This window comes from Ursus maritimus, unplaced genomic scaffold (assembly GCF_017311325.1).
Source record: "Ursus maritimus isolate PB19 unplaced genomic scaffold, ASM1731132v1 scaffold_8, whole genome shotgun sequence".
Classification (NCBI taxonomy): domain Eukaryota; kingdom Metazoa; phylum Chordata; class Mammalia; order Carnivora; family Ursidae; genus Ursus; species Ursus maritimus.
The window spans coordinates 2,310,323-2,325,728 of NW_024426996.1; the positions used below are offsets into that span (position 1 = coordinate 2,310,323).

The 15,406-nt window shown below is 39.6% G+C and overlaps 1 protein-coding gene across 1 annotated transcript in view; it reads left to right on the plus strand.

Annotated features, from left to right (window-relative positions):
* The window catches only part of EMCN (endomucin), a 97,423-nt gene that overhangs the window by 65,162 nt on the left and 16,855 nt on the right, over positions 1-15,406 (plus strand). Inside the window, exons 6-8 of the mRNA XM_040625439.1 lie at positions 10,482-10,574; positions 11,004-11,057; positions 12,728-12,823. Coding sequence (XP_040481373.1) covers positions 10,482-10,574; positions 11,004-11,057; positions 12,728-12,823 — 243 coding nt within the window. The remainder of the gene's footprint in view (positions 1-10,481; positions 10,575-11,003; positions 11,058-12,727; positions 12,824-15,406) is intronic.

A 15,406-nucleotide genomic window follows, 5' to 3' on the forward strand; every position in this document is an offset into this window, starting at 1 on the left:
GAAATGCACTAGAAAAAGCACTGGGAAAACAAAGCAAAACAAAACACAAAACAGTGCATCCAAGCAAACAGTGCAGCTTTGCATTGGCTGATGGTTTGCACTGTTCTGGAGAAGTCCGTACTTCCTGTTTCATGGACTGGTCATCCAGGAGAAGTTACAGGTGGAAGAGAATTGAGAAGCTGTCCAAATCATCAGCTCCTTTTAAGGAGGGTTTGTAGCATCCCTTACGAGATGAATTTACAACATGTCGGCTTTAACTTTAGTTGATTTTTAACTATAATAAAAAGCCCATTTACACTATTTAAATTTTGAGGTATAGAAACTAGATCCCCTAAAACAGATAATAAACACATCATTGATCTGAACAATGGATTAAAAAGAAGTGAGACTGATTTTACAAACTGTGAGCAAAGTCAGTCTTAACTTCAGAGATACATGTTATGGGTAAAGGCTAAATCCAGACTCATTTAAAAAAAGTGTAATGACAAGGTGTTCATTGCACATCTGTTGACAACTGTAATTCTTTGTTTGTTCAGTCATTTGTTTGTTATCAAAGATGTTCGAATACCAAATTTGTGAAAGTCACCCATATGAGCAAGAATCGCATCTTACTTGAAATAATTAACATTTCTTTTCTAGGTAGAAGTTGAAGTAGAATTCTAGCGTGCAGAATTATTATTATTACTGCTTTCTTTTTATAAAAATGAGCTAATATGCATTTAGCCTTTGATTAGATCATACGTCATTCTCACATTTGGCATTTTCTTTCGTATTATGCAGCCAGCTTTCATTTTCTTGAAAAAATTATGTTTTCACCACTGACTTCAAAAACTATTATTAAGGGTATAAAAATTGATGATTGTTTTACATAAAAACTTTTGTGGGAATGCAAAATAAGTAAGGCAATTGTACATAAAGCATCAATTATAAGAAATTGTCCATAGATATAATAAAGAAAGATAGTCATAGTAGTAGGGAAATGATCAATCAAGGTCTGAAGACATGGCCATTCATTCCATTCAATAGAGGAAAGGTAGTATGAGGTGGATCATTGTGTTTAACGATGCTAAGCATGAGGAATTCCTGCTTAATGTCTGAAGTCTGTGGGAAAGTCAAATTTCACCTACTGACTGTAACATATATGGTAAGACCACAAATTTAGTATGGTACTATACTAAATACACAGAACTGTATATTCGACCAACCACCACTAACCCAGGCATTTAATAAATAGTCCTTCTGTTCTGTCACATGTAAGACTAGCTAAGAGTTATGACTGATACCTGAAGCCTGCCATTAAGGGTTACCAAGAAACTAGTCAGCATGGTTAAAAAAAAAGAGAGAGAGAGAGAGAGAAGAAAAAAAACCTATAATAACTCCATAGCCATATAGGTCTACAATGATGTGTCATAGACAAACTTCAAACTTCTTAACCTCAGATTATGATTGGAGAAAGGAGAGATGGTTTTCTCCCTTTAGCTGTGGTTGTGTAATATATCAGATATAGGAAAGCACTTTAAAGAAGAGGAGGAAAAGGTTCATGAAAGAAGTGACTGTGTAGCTTCCAGATTATTCTGCCTACTCATTTTTCTAGCTCTGAGTTCAGAGCTAATGAGGAAATGCAAAGAAAAAGTGATTCAGGGCTATTTATTCCCTAGAGATATATGCAGGAATCATATGGCCATCACAGCAATTTTAAGCGATGATGGAATTCACTTTTCTTTAGCCTTATCATTTTCCACAGACAAGCAGAGCTAATAATGTGTCCTTGAAAATGAAACTCTTGATTTCTTTGATAACAGACCTTAGATTTGAAGAAAAATGGACCAACATGCCTCAGTGTATTGGGAAAGAAATAAACCATTTGCCCTCAATTTTCTGGAAAATACAACCAGATTACTCAGGGTTCTCCAGAGAAACCTATATAGCTGTGTATAAGGATTTATTATAAGGAGTTGGCTCATGCATTTTGAAAGCTGAGACGTCCCAAGATCTGCAGCCAGGAGACTGGAAGCCTAGAGACCCAGGAGAGCGAGTTGTGTAGTTCCAGTCCAAGGTCTGAGAACCAAGACAGCCAATGGCGTCCGTTCCAGACTGAAAGCCAGGAGGCTTGAGACCCAGAAAAAGCCAATATTTCAGCTTGAGTCCAAACGCAAGGGAAGACCAATGTCCCAGCTCAAGGCAATGAGGCAGGAGAGTTTGTTCTTTACTCCTTCTTTCTTACTGAGGGAGAATCAGCCTCTTTATTCTATTCAGGTCTTCCACTGATAAGATGGGAGCCATCCACATTGGAGGGCAATCTGCTTTATTCAGTCTAATGATTCACATGTTAGTATCATCCAAAAAATACATAGTCATGGACATATCCAGACTAATGCTTGGCCAAATATCTGGGAACCCCATGGCCAAGTCAAGTTGACACATAAATTTAATCATTGCAACCACATTCCCACAGTGATCAGCACAACTTGAGAACGGTCTCATTGTACCCATCTTCTTCACTTTTTTTAACTGTGTCTCACAACCTCGATTGCATTGTAGACATTAATTTTGATGGAAAGTTAGAAGCCAAAACAGACATTACAAGTCCTACCAAACCTGACCACTGGCCTTTGGAAAGGAGAACGCTCCAGCCGGGCATGTTCATTGTGCTCAACACCCTATGTAATGCTTGAGAATCGGTTGCTGACCTCTAGGAATTCATATAACGTGAGGCATCAGTCCTTCTCTGCAGAAAGTTACTTATCTGAGTATTCTAACTTTGAATAACAGAATCTTGCCACAGTTGTTCAGGCAGAATCCACTCCAGCTAGAAATAAACCTGTCGCAAAGCAAGATCTAGAGGTTTACGGGTTTTTTTTTAACTTGGTAATTTTACAGCGTTTAAAAGGTCAGTTGAGAATAAAAGGACTCAGTAATGGAAGATGTCAATATTGATGTGATGGGGTCTGCCATAAAATTTCACTTAGGAAATTGTATAAATCTGGGCATAGCTAAATGGTTTCTTCTCCAGGTCAGAAGTCTGTGGAGTCCCCAAGAAGTGCTTGTGCCTCTCTAGTCTACACGAAAGGTCATGGGAACTCAGAGTCTCAACGGATTAGCTACCCAGCATTCACTTTAAGAACCAATACGTTTCAATGTTATTACTAATGGTGTGTGCCTTATAAACTCTACAGTGTGCTTTATTTAATATATTAGGAACAATTCTCTCCGTCTTCTTGTATGTACCTGCATGGTCTGGTTTGGCCCTATTGCAGGAAGGAGGTGTTTAGTCTGTCTTGATGGAAGAAGTTTGTCTCGATTGGCGTCTAAATTGAGATAGACTATATTTTATGTAACCAAAATAAGAGGCAGGAACTGGTACCTCATTCCTGCAGAAATGCAGCAGCAAGCAGCATAGTCACGTCCGACAGCACAGACGCCAGAGCCTGCATTCAAATCCTGACTCTGCTGCCTAGTTGCTGTGTGACTTTGGGCAAATCATTTAATCTCCCTGAGCTTCAGTTTCCACTTTGTAAAATACAAATATTTACAATGCAGTAATTGAATAAGTTAGTATGCATAAAACACTTAGAACAGTGCCTGACAATAGGATCCCAAAAGGGTTTGAAGATAAAAATCCTATTTAATATTTTCATGTCCATATTTTGAAATGCTTACCCTCATATTCTCAGAAAGCATAACACTGACACAGTTACATATTATAAAGCATTTCAGTGTTTTCAGGTCATATTATTCAAATTGTGACTTTAAGATAAGATGATGTTTCTATGTTAGGGAAAGGGTAAGAACGCTCTAAACCTTCAGAAAGCTGAGGAAAAAATTCATTGTTTTCATTGATAATGATGCCGTTAACAAGTCAGATGAACTTAACTCACTTAACATCTGTTGGTTACCTGGTGAAATGAAAAGGGAAAAGAAAGGCTTTTGAGTCCTACTTGGTTTATGTCTTACTTCCAAACCATAGTATTTCTCATGTTTAAAGCACAGGATTAAAATTATTTCAGAATAAGATTAGATGATGATGATTAACAGATGATTAACACAGTGCCTCATTCATTCTTTGGGTATTGTATACGGCTTTCTGGAAATTAATAACTATTCATATTCAAATCACAAAAAAAATACATCCTTCTTCAACATATAATTGTACAAGTTATGTAAAGTCAATAAATCTCCATTCACAGTTATCACTGGGTTAGAAGATTCTGTTTCCCAAGGTTAGTCGCATTGATGACCCAAAGCAAAGTGAAAGAAATTTGAGATAAAACTTTTTTTTTTTTTGCATTGTTTTAAGAGTACACCAAGGTCAGGGAGCCTGGGTAGCTTAGTTGGCTAAGCATCTGCCTTTGGCTCAGGTCCTGATCTCAGGGTCCTGGGATGGAGCCCTGTGCCGGGCTTCCAGCTCAGTGGGGAGCCTGCTTCTCCCTCTCCCTCTGTCCCTACCCCTCACTTGTGCGCTTACTCTTTCTCAAATAAATAAAATCTTAAAAAAAAAAAAAAGTACACCAAGGTCAGAAAGGTAAGGCCTGATGAGAAGAGAGAACTTCCCTTTTGATACTTTGCCCATTATTTAGACAGGGCATGCCATTATAGGTGAAAATACATTCTAGCTATGACAAAATCTGGATTGAAAGGAACCTTGAGAAGAATCCAACATCTTAAAGCTAGAAGAGACTTCAGGGATCGTATCAGCATATTCCCCTCCCAAAACACAGAATGGTACCAACCGTACTCATAGCATTTATTGTCCACACCACTTGCATGCCGCTTACTTACAGAAAAAACCATTTTTTCTCTGATAATGAATACCTGGAGTAGACTGTGCTTCCTTTCCCTGAGTGTCAGGATGCTCAGAGTCAGTTCTTATAGGAACACCAGGAACTGTATTAATGTTTGGTATTAATTCTTAGAAGGAACTTGCTGATTTCATCCATTTGCAGTGGTTCTGATTTCCTATTTCTATTGTATTCATCTTGTGGTATATATCATTGCTTAAGATCCTCAGATCCTTTTCATTAAGAGTTAGCTCTTAGGTAAAATTCAATAAGCAATGACATAGGCTCTCTTATTTTGATCCCTGACATATTATTTTGTCTTATTCTTTATTTCTTGTTTCACATCTCTCCACTTTGGGCTGTGCTGCTCACCTCCCCTACTAGAGTATAAGCTCCTTAAATGCGATAACTACCTCTTGTATTCCACTCTATTTCCTTCAATATCTCCTGTTGACCTGGAGTAGGTGTCTATTTTTTCTTATTGTAGAATGAATGAAGATATTAATGATACAATGATCTTAAACATGTACCTGTTCAAATATGAAGATACAAAAGGCATGCTCATTAATCGATTTCATCTTTAACACTAATCACTTCTGCCAAAAAGTTTGTTTATCCATAAAGCAAAGATTTATGAACCCCACTTCCAGACATTGTTCTAACATTTGGGAAACATCAGTGAGCAAAATATTACCCTTGTCTTCAAGTGTTTTAGTTAGAAGGTGGTCAATGTGTCGAGAGAGAATGCACAGCAGTGTAGAAAGGGGGGTTCACGAGGTGAAGAAATACGGGGACCAGTTTGCAGGACTAAAAAAAGTGGTCAAGGTAAGCTCTCCTAAAAAGATTTGAGTAAATACGAGGAAGGCAGCAAAGCAATCCGGGAGAGAAGAGCACTCAGGCAGTGCAAGAACTTGAGGAGAGGCCCAGTGCGTTTCAGCACTAGCACTGAGTAAGTGGGCCAGGAGATTTGCCAGGCACATTGCCTAGGCTTTGGAGGGTTATCGCAAGGACTTTGGCTTTTTCCATAAGTGGAATGGAGAAACATCGGGTGTTTTGAGCAAAGTAGTGACATGATTTGACTCATATTTTATAAATATAAATCTGAGAGCTAAGGAGAGACTCTCAGATGAAGCAAAAATAGTTTGGAAATTTTCCAGGAGAAGGGATGATGTTAGGGTGGGCCAGGGTAGTCACAGGGTAGGTCTCATGAAGTCTCCAAATTCTGTATATATTTCGGAGGAGAAACCAATAGATATTCCTGCTGATCCTGCATGTGGGATAGGTTATAAAAGATGAGGCAAAAATAGCTGTGAAGTCTTAGGCCTGAAAGATTGGAGGGAATGATTGCCAGATGGGAAGGCTGCAGATAAAGCAGCAGTTCAGGTTTGGACATGTTGAATTTAAGATGTTTATTATTTGCTGAGTAAGCATGTGGCTTTATGAATCTAGAGTTTAAGAATGACATCTGGGCTGGAAATATAAATTTGGAGATCACTGGGATTGATGTATTTAAGCCTTGAAATTGAATGAGATCATCAAAGAGATTAGTGTAGTTAGAGATGAGGACCAAATACTACGCCCCATGAGCCTCTAAGATTGTGAGTCAGAGACAGAAAGCGGAACCAGCCAGAGACCAAGAAGAATAAGCCATGAACAGTGCTCCTACTGGAAGCCACATGAAGAAATGGTGTCAAGGAAGAAGGAATGACTTATTGTGTGAAATGCTGAAAAGTTATTTTTTAAAATGAGACATGAATCCATCAAATTGCAATTAAACACAAGTCCAAATTATTTACAAATCATAGGAAACAATCATTCAATTCAATTGAGTTTAGCCCCTCAGGTACTTAACTTTAAGTGTCCACATAGTAGAAAGAAGTGTAGGCAACATACGAGAAATAAAAACAGAATATATAGTTTTATTTTCTTTTTCATATGGAATGTCTTATCCTCTACTGCCAATCACACTTTTCTCCCATTAATATCTATGAATCTTACATACCCTCCTCTAAGAGGGCAACAGGGACTCCTCTAGCCTGAGTCTTTCCTCAGAGGAGTTTCTGGTTCCCAGGAACAAGCCTGCCTTCATATCTTTGGTAGGCTTAGTCACTGGCTGGGAGCAGCCTGGGGGAGGCATGGCATCAGCAAGAACACAGCGATGAATTTGGAAAGCAGGTGGGGAAGCTTGGTCAATTACACTGACTATAGTTGAAGTTTTCTGGCTTGTAAACCCCGTTTGAATTACAACACAACAGGGGTGCCTGGGTGGCTTAGTCGGTTAAGCATCTGCCTTCAGCTGAAGTCATGATCCCGGGGTCCTGGGATCCAGCCCCACCTTGAGCTTCAGTAGGAAGCCTGCTTCTCCCTCTCCCTCTGCTGCTCCTCCTGCTTGTGCTCTCTCTCTCTCTGTCAAATAAATAGATAAAATCTTCAAAAAATTATGACACAATGTATCTGTGATTAAATAATCATTATAATCACCAAAAGTCAGGGTTCCACAGTAAATTTATGTCACCTAAGAGTGCTATATACTCCAGTTATTCTAATAACTGGTTAGAGAAAAGAAGCATCCAAAAACACGGAGGTGTCTGAATTGTCTATTGCATATATTTTTACATTAAGAGTTTTTGAAAAAATGGGACAAGTTGACTTTGGTTGAAGAGTACAACTCTTTAGAGGCCTAATCACAATATAATAAAAATATTATTAAATAATATAATAATAAAATATTATTATAAAATAACATAGTATAAATATATTAGTATCAAGTACTTTTCTAAGCCATTTGAATTTAATTTTACCCATTTAACTTTACAACACTGTGGCACAGAACTATTAAAATCACCACTTGTACCTGTGGAAACCCAAGCACAAAGTGGTTAAGTGACTTGCCCAGTAGTCTACAGGAAACAAGGTCTATGGTCTGATTTGAACCCACCTACTCGGACTTCAGATTCATGCTCTTAACTACTCCACCACACTTCTCCTGAACCTCTCCTGCCAATGCAGTCTGAGCGCTAACGTAGCATAATTGAGTCTCAACGTAATCGACAGAGACCCTCAGCTCTGAACACATCATGCATCCCTCTACATTAGTCACAGAAAGCGTTCCCTTAGGGCCACAATTTATGAATTAAGTCAAGAATAATAATTTCATCGATATAAGCATGTTAATAGTGTTTCTCAAACCGCGAGTTAATTTCCAAAAGTGGGTTATGACCAATATTGGAAAAATTAAATAAAAAACAATAGAAAACAAGATAACAGAAGGCATCACACATTATAGAGGTAAAGTGTGTGTCAGTGTGTGTGTATATGTGTAGGTGTACCGGATTCAGAAATGATTTTTTAAAGATTTTTTTTTTAATTTGACAGAGAGAGAGGCACAGTTAGAAAGGAAGCACAAGCAGGGGGAGTGGGAGAGGGAGAAGCGGGCTTCCTGCTGAGCAAGGAGCCTGATGCGGGGCCGGATCCCAGGACCCTGGGAACATGACCTGAGCTGAAGACAGACACTTAGCAGCTAAGCCACCTGGGCACCCCAGAAATGATTTTTAAAATATTTATGTATTTATTTGAGAGAGAGAGAGAATAAGAGCATGAGTAGGGGGAAGGGCAGAGGGAGAGGGAGAGAAAATCTGAAGCAGACTCATGACTGAGTGCTGAGCCCAACTCAGGGCTCGATCCCACGACCCATGAGATCACTACCGGAGCCGAAATCAAGAGTCAGACACTCAACTGACTGAGCCACCCAGGCGTCCCCAGAAATGATTTATTAATTGAAGGTTGCAGTTAAAAGAAAAAAAAATGGGGGCGGGGGAGCCTGGGTGGCTCAGTCATTAAGCGTCTGCCTTCGGCTCAGGTCATGATCCCAGAGTTCTGGGATCCGCCACACATCGGGCTCCGTGCTCAGTGGGGAGTCTGCTTCTCCCTCTCCCACTCCCCCTGCTTGTGTTCCCTCTCTCAGTGCCTCTCTCTCTGCCAAATAAATAAATAAAATCTTAAAATTTTTAAAATCTTTGTCCAAGGAGCCAATAAATTCTTTCAAGAAGGTTAACTCTATTGCCAACCCTAGGGATCATTCGTAATAACAGTTGGCACTGGACAATCAACATGCGTTAAGTAAGAACGTTTGGACTTTCATCTAAGCCACTGAGGTCATATTAAGAATTGTAACCACTTAGCTTGTCTATGAGAAGGTAGTGAGATAGGGTGTGGAGTCTTGAAAATTAACCCTTGGGAAATCCCAGGGGGATTAATTGCCATTGGAAATTTCATCAGCCACCTTGTTCTCTACCAACACAATCAAAAGAGCAACGTCCTCACTAAAACACTTGACACAGGAAAAAGCAACTAAAAGTACCAAGGTTTCAGCTAGTTCCCACTCTTTCATTTAATATTTCTTTTTCTGCCTGTTGAGTGCACTAGCCTGACATTTTTCTTTGTTCTTATGGGCATATATCTAGCTTCCTCCCACAGATTTCTTGCATGGCAAGAACAGTACAGACTCTAAACATTATTCTTCCCCCACAGATGTCAAAAATGCATGAGCATGCAGTGCGTGCTGGGCTGTGGTGGCAGAGGGAAGGATCCAAGGCAGTCACAGGCAATATCGATTTCTTTGATGCAATTATACACGTCCTCCATACTCCTAAGGGGGCCATAATTATAAGGGATGCCTCTTGCTTCGGCCAAGCAGCCAGCTCCATTTCACTGCAGACCCCCCGCAGCCAGAGCTCCATGTGGAGTTTGGTGGGAGTTACGGCCTACACACTACAGGAGCTTAAACTTGAGCAGGGAGACAAGGCAAACAGGTGTGATCAAAGAAAATCATTTTAAACTACATTGTTTGGAAAATAATTCTGTTTCAAAATCATTCTAAATACAAACTGTGTTTTATCCCAAATTCACAAGAACAAATACTATAAGCTCATAAAGCATTTACATATTGGTGTTTCCTTACGACGTGTTGAGATGAGTGGATGTGGGATAATGCATTTTTATTTGTAACTTTTGTTTCAGTCCTTCTGGTGGAAATGGCAGATGTTGACTTAAGCAAACAAATTAATAATAATAATAAACTTAAAATTAACAATTTCTTTGGAAGAAAAGAGCATGAAACAGTGGTGGAAATGCAACCAAGCCACAGTTATTCTAGACAAGGCACATAAATGTAGACAACTACTGAGGTTTAAAGATGAAAATGAAGGAATCTTCCTTGATATCTTCCCCAATCCTTTTAACCAAAGCCTCAGTTGCAATCTTTTCTTCACTAAGAAACAGGATAAAATCTGAAGTCCTGTGCATTAATGTCTATTTTAAATATGTGTGTTAGGAAAGAAAATCTCTATTTCCCAAGTTGTAATATCCGAAATGTGACTACTGCTTTTGAATAGATTTGCATCCCACAAGAATTTCACGCAGCAGGTGATACAGACCGCAGCCTAGGATAAGAGACTCAGTCAGTTTTCCCGGCCAGTTCTTAAAGATGTGATACTGACATCCAGGTTTCGTGATTCCAAATTTATTCATCTTTACAGGAGGAATAGAGGAACTTATGATTTAGTGTACGATTGTGTGTATCGTATGATTCAACAGTAAACAGTTTTCATAGGTCTTCAGAAATGCAAGCTGTTAAAATCTGCAAAGCAATTCAGCAAGCGGAATTAATACCTTCATCTGACTGGATTTGTGATTTCCCTACAGGTAGCCCTCTATCTTCAGATGCGTCATCTCCTCATACCAGCACATTACCCTCCGTCTCAGTGACAACGCCAGGAAACAACTCCCAGTTGCAAGGTATGACTTCTGTGTGCATGAGCGTGGACATGTGCTTACTTGATCCCTTCTCACCAAGAAAATCCTACAAATCTTTTTTCAACAGCTTTATCGAGGTAGGATTGAAATACAAAACAAAACTGCACACCGGCGCTAAAGCGGGGACACAGGAAACTTTGAATGTGATACATAGATGTCTTACCTTGATTGTGGTGATAGTTTCACGGGTGAAGGCATTTGTCCACACTCATCAAACTGTATACATTAACTCCCTGCCAATCTCAATTTACAAAACAGAGCTTTTTTTAAGAATGAGAGAGGTTTTGCTTCCTCTTGAAGCATCACACCTGGAGATCACAGAGGCTTCCTTAAACGGAAGTGGGGGTAGGATAGTGAGGATTGGCATCCATCAACCAAGTGACTTACTGTTTTTCTTTCTTAAAATAATAGGTACTGAGGATGCAAAAAATGCAAGCTCTTCTTCCGCCAGCCCCTCTTACTCGGGTGAGTAACAGACGTATCTTCTTTCATGGTGACAAATATGCAAAATGTTCGAATGTGATAACAGAGAGGATTCGATTGTAGACAGCCTTTTATCAACTTTACTGAACCTGCAATTTCATCATAATCCTACCTACCTACCACCTGTTTTGAGGATTTCCTACTATCGCGCTGGTTGTAATGAGCACAGCTTTGGCATTTTTTTCTTGCCCTAGTGCTAAGCAATTACCACGGAGGGTCAAAGTGAATTGATGAGGCTATTCTCAGATAAGCCAAAGTGCACAGGCAGAGAACTCCATAAAAATGAATTGTTCACCTTCACAGAACTTTACCTCATGTTAAAAATGTCCTTTAAAGAAATGCTCCATTTTAGCAAAAACATATGTATATATCATGGAACATATATGTGTATTCTAGGACTGAATAGACAAAAATCCACTCATTTCCCTAGAAATTAAGAATAAGATGAATGTATGTGAAGCCGACGATAAAAGCTTATGTAAATTTAGGTAAAGCCATTCCATTCAGTAAGTCAGCATTGCATTTATCGACCTGCTAATACATGGCACTCTCATTTCGGGAGGCACTCAGATCTCCCTCAAGGTCTATTATGAAACAAATATTTAACTATAACACTGGAAGTACAAACCATCCTACAGAAAATTGGATAAATACGAGGAGCACATACGCAAGCAGAAGAGAATACCCAGCTAACTAATGAATATGGCTTCTACATCCCTGGTTTGTATGACTATGACAGCTTTGTCTTTTCATCACTGTTGTTTTAAGCTGTGCAATGATTGTCACAAAAGAAGACAGATGCTAAAAAACAAACCGAAACAGCAAGACCTTCCTCTGAATAAAAACTCATCCCAATTTACTGTCACAACACCACGCTCTCAAATGTGTGGGCACATACACACTACATCTTTCTTGAACCATGGGCTCATTTTTAGAAATCATATCCACTCTGATATCCATTTATGTCCCCTTACGCTATTTTATGCCTTTTCCAGTTTTAAGATATTATTATGGAAAGATAAGCCGTAAGTGCACAGGCAGAGAACTCCATAAAAATGAAGTGTTCACCTTCACAGAACTTAACCTCATGTTAAAAATGGCCTTCAAAGAAATGCTCCATTTTAGCAGAAACGTACATATCATATACCATATATGTGCATTCTACGACTAAACAGAAAAAATCCACTCATTTCCCTAGAAATTAAGAATTTCTGAGTTTTTTAGGAAGCCAGCCTCACGACTAGAGCAGTTCCAGTATGGGATCTCTCTCTCTCTATCCCAGTAACATTCTTATAAAGTAGTCAAGAATATAATATGTGAATGTGGGTCTGACTATAGTCTAGAAGACATTGTCGGCTTCTCCAGTTTTCCATCCCGCACTTCTCCAGTCTCTAAGAAGGTGAGGAAACCAGCTCCCGTAGGCTTGGAACTTTATTTCAAAAGGCTGCAAGACTGACATCAAGTGGATATGTCAGAAATGACAACTAGAGTAAAACACTTGAATCAGATAAATCTTCTTTGCCGAAAATATAGTCACGTTTAATTAAGTGAGGTTTAAAGAGGGAAGGAGGCGTGCCTGCTGTTGCTCCGTAAACTCCTTGCTGTTAAATCCAGTAGCCGCTCGAATTAACAATGTCTTCAATACTTTTTAGGTATTATTTTGCCAGTGGTGATTGCTTTGATTGTAGTGACACTTTCTGCATTCGTCCTTGTGGGTTTGTATCGAATGTGCTGGAAGACAGACCCAGGTAGGTTCACAGGGTTTTGCTTCATTTTGTTTTCCGAAAGGCGAATATATGTTCAGTCTAAACTTGAATTTAAACTGTTACGGGGAGAGGAGGATTACAGAAAGAAAGAAAATGCCTTACTGCTTGATCACGGAAATAGAGGGGTAGGGGCGGAGAAATTCCCTTGACGGTTGTTGGTTTTAGGGGTTGGGGTTTACCTGCGAGGAGAGATTATCAAATATGGACAGATTCTTTTTAGTGAAGTAACCGCAGTTTTGTGAGTGGTCAGGGGATTATGGTAGTAACGAAGGCATAAAACCACAGACCTTATCTGTAGTGAAGAATTTTTCACTTCCATGTGACAGAGGATAGAGGTAAGCGTTGCTAGGAATTTCGCTGAGGGGCCCAGTCTCAGGAAGAGCATTCTGTGACTTATGCCCTCCTGGGAGGCACAGCTTCCTTCCAATGGAGGTGTCTTCTGTGACTGTGTGTTCTGCTAATTGGTTCAGCTCCTCAGGATTGAACATGATTGCGATTTTTAGTGGGCTTTTAGCTTGACAATTCTTTATCCTCCTTAATCTCTCCAATGGCATTTAAAGTCTGTCCTCTTTTCTTTAAAATAGCACTGCTACTCTCAACGATAGAGGACAAACTGAGAGATGGTGGAGGGGAGGTGGGTGAAATGGGGGACGGGGATTAAGGAGGGCACTTGTGATGAGCATCGGGTGATGTATGGAAGTGATGAATCTCTAAATTCTACTCCTGAAACTAAAATTAATTAATTAATTAGCTAATTAATTAAGTAGCCCTGCTCTCTTTTACATCTTCACCCTGTTTTTCTTTTTTTTCTTTTTGCTGTTTTAGCTTCTCCCTCCTCTTAAATATTTATGGTTTCCATAATGGCATTATATTTTCATTCTTTTTTAAATAAATTTTTTATTTTAAAATAGACTGAGATTTACTGAGAAGTGACAGGGATGGTTATGGAGTTCCCATACACCAAACACCCTGCTCCCCTTATCATTAATATCTTACAGTAGTATTGCGATATCTGTCACAATTAACCCATATTGACGCATTGTTATTCGTTAAACCCCTACTTTATTCAGATTTCCTACGGTCTTCATGCAGTCTTTTTTCTATCCCAGACACTTGAGCTTCTCTCGAACCCCCTTCAGTTCCCATGGCTTGGCACTCCCCTCTGTTGTCTTAAACATCGACCTATCTTTCCATTCCAGACCCGAGCCCTGGTTGTGCAACGTAGTGTCATGTCCCCATGCCTTCATCCATGCTATTCCCTTGCCTAGAACACCTCGTTCACTGCTTAACTTTTATAACATACCCAGTCTCCAATCTATCCATGAAAGATCTAGCTCAAACAGCAACTGAGAGTATGTCTCTAGAACACACCATCTCCTTAAGAAGAACAGTGTTTTCTTACTTGTAATTGCACAGAATCTGTGGCATTATTCATCACATGACCATACAGTTACTTCTCTATGTGCCCACTGCCATTGCAAGATGGGTCTTAATTCTGTTGGGGCTGCTATCACAAAAATACCATGAGCAGGGTGGCTTCAACGGCAAGCATTTCTCGCAGTCCTGGAGGCTGAGAAGTCTAATCAAGACATCCTCGGACCTGAGGAACAACAAGGGCACTCTTCCTGCTCTCTTCACATGGCAGAGGGGACAGGAGACTCTCTGCGGGCCTCTTTTATAAGGGCACTAATCCCATTCATGAGGACTCCACCCTCATGACTTAATGACCTTCCAAATATTCCACCTCCTAACATGCTCCCGTTGGGCATTAAGATTTAACAGATGAATTTTAGGAGGACACGAGCAGTCCATAACATCAGGCAAGCCCTCCACGTCACACACCCATAGCGTCCACATTGCATTATGCATAGCATATAGCAGAACCGTATCAGATGCTTGCCGGAATAAATTTTTAAATTTTCAGTAAAAGAGAACCTTCCCTTTCCTCACTTCAATTCTAAATATTTCACTAGCAAGAATATCACCTAAGTCTCAAATACTGTTAAGTAAAAATTGATTATTTTTATCTTTATTTTTTTACTATTTGTTTATTTGAAAGAGAGAGCTGTTAAGTAAAAATTGATTATTTTTATCTTTATTTTTTTAATATTTGTTTATTTGAAAGAGAGAGAGCACAAGCAGGAGGGGCAGAGGGAGAGAGAATCTCAAGCAGACTCCGCACTGAGTGTGGAACCCGTCATGGGGCTCGTTCTCACAACCCTAAGGTCACGACCTGAGCCGAAACCAAGAGTCAGATGCTTAACAGACTGCACCACCCAGGAGCCCCAAAACTGATTATTTTTATAGATATGCAAGCCACACTCTTCTTTAGCCCATGAACAATGCACCCTAGGATACTAAGGGATGCTATTCCTGCGGCCAGTCCCTGACCGTGCACCACACGAGAGTTCAGCACCCAAGGGTGACAGCACAAGGCAAAGGTACACGAAAAGCCAGTAGTGTTCATTTTAGCTCTTGTTGGAAAATAAGCAAAAAACAAATAAATGCTTTTCCCTTTGGGAGTTAGTGAATAAACTTCTTAATAATGTCTGAAATATGTCTCCT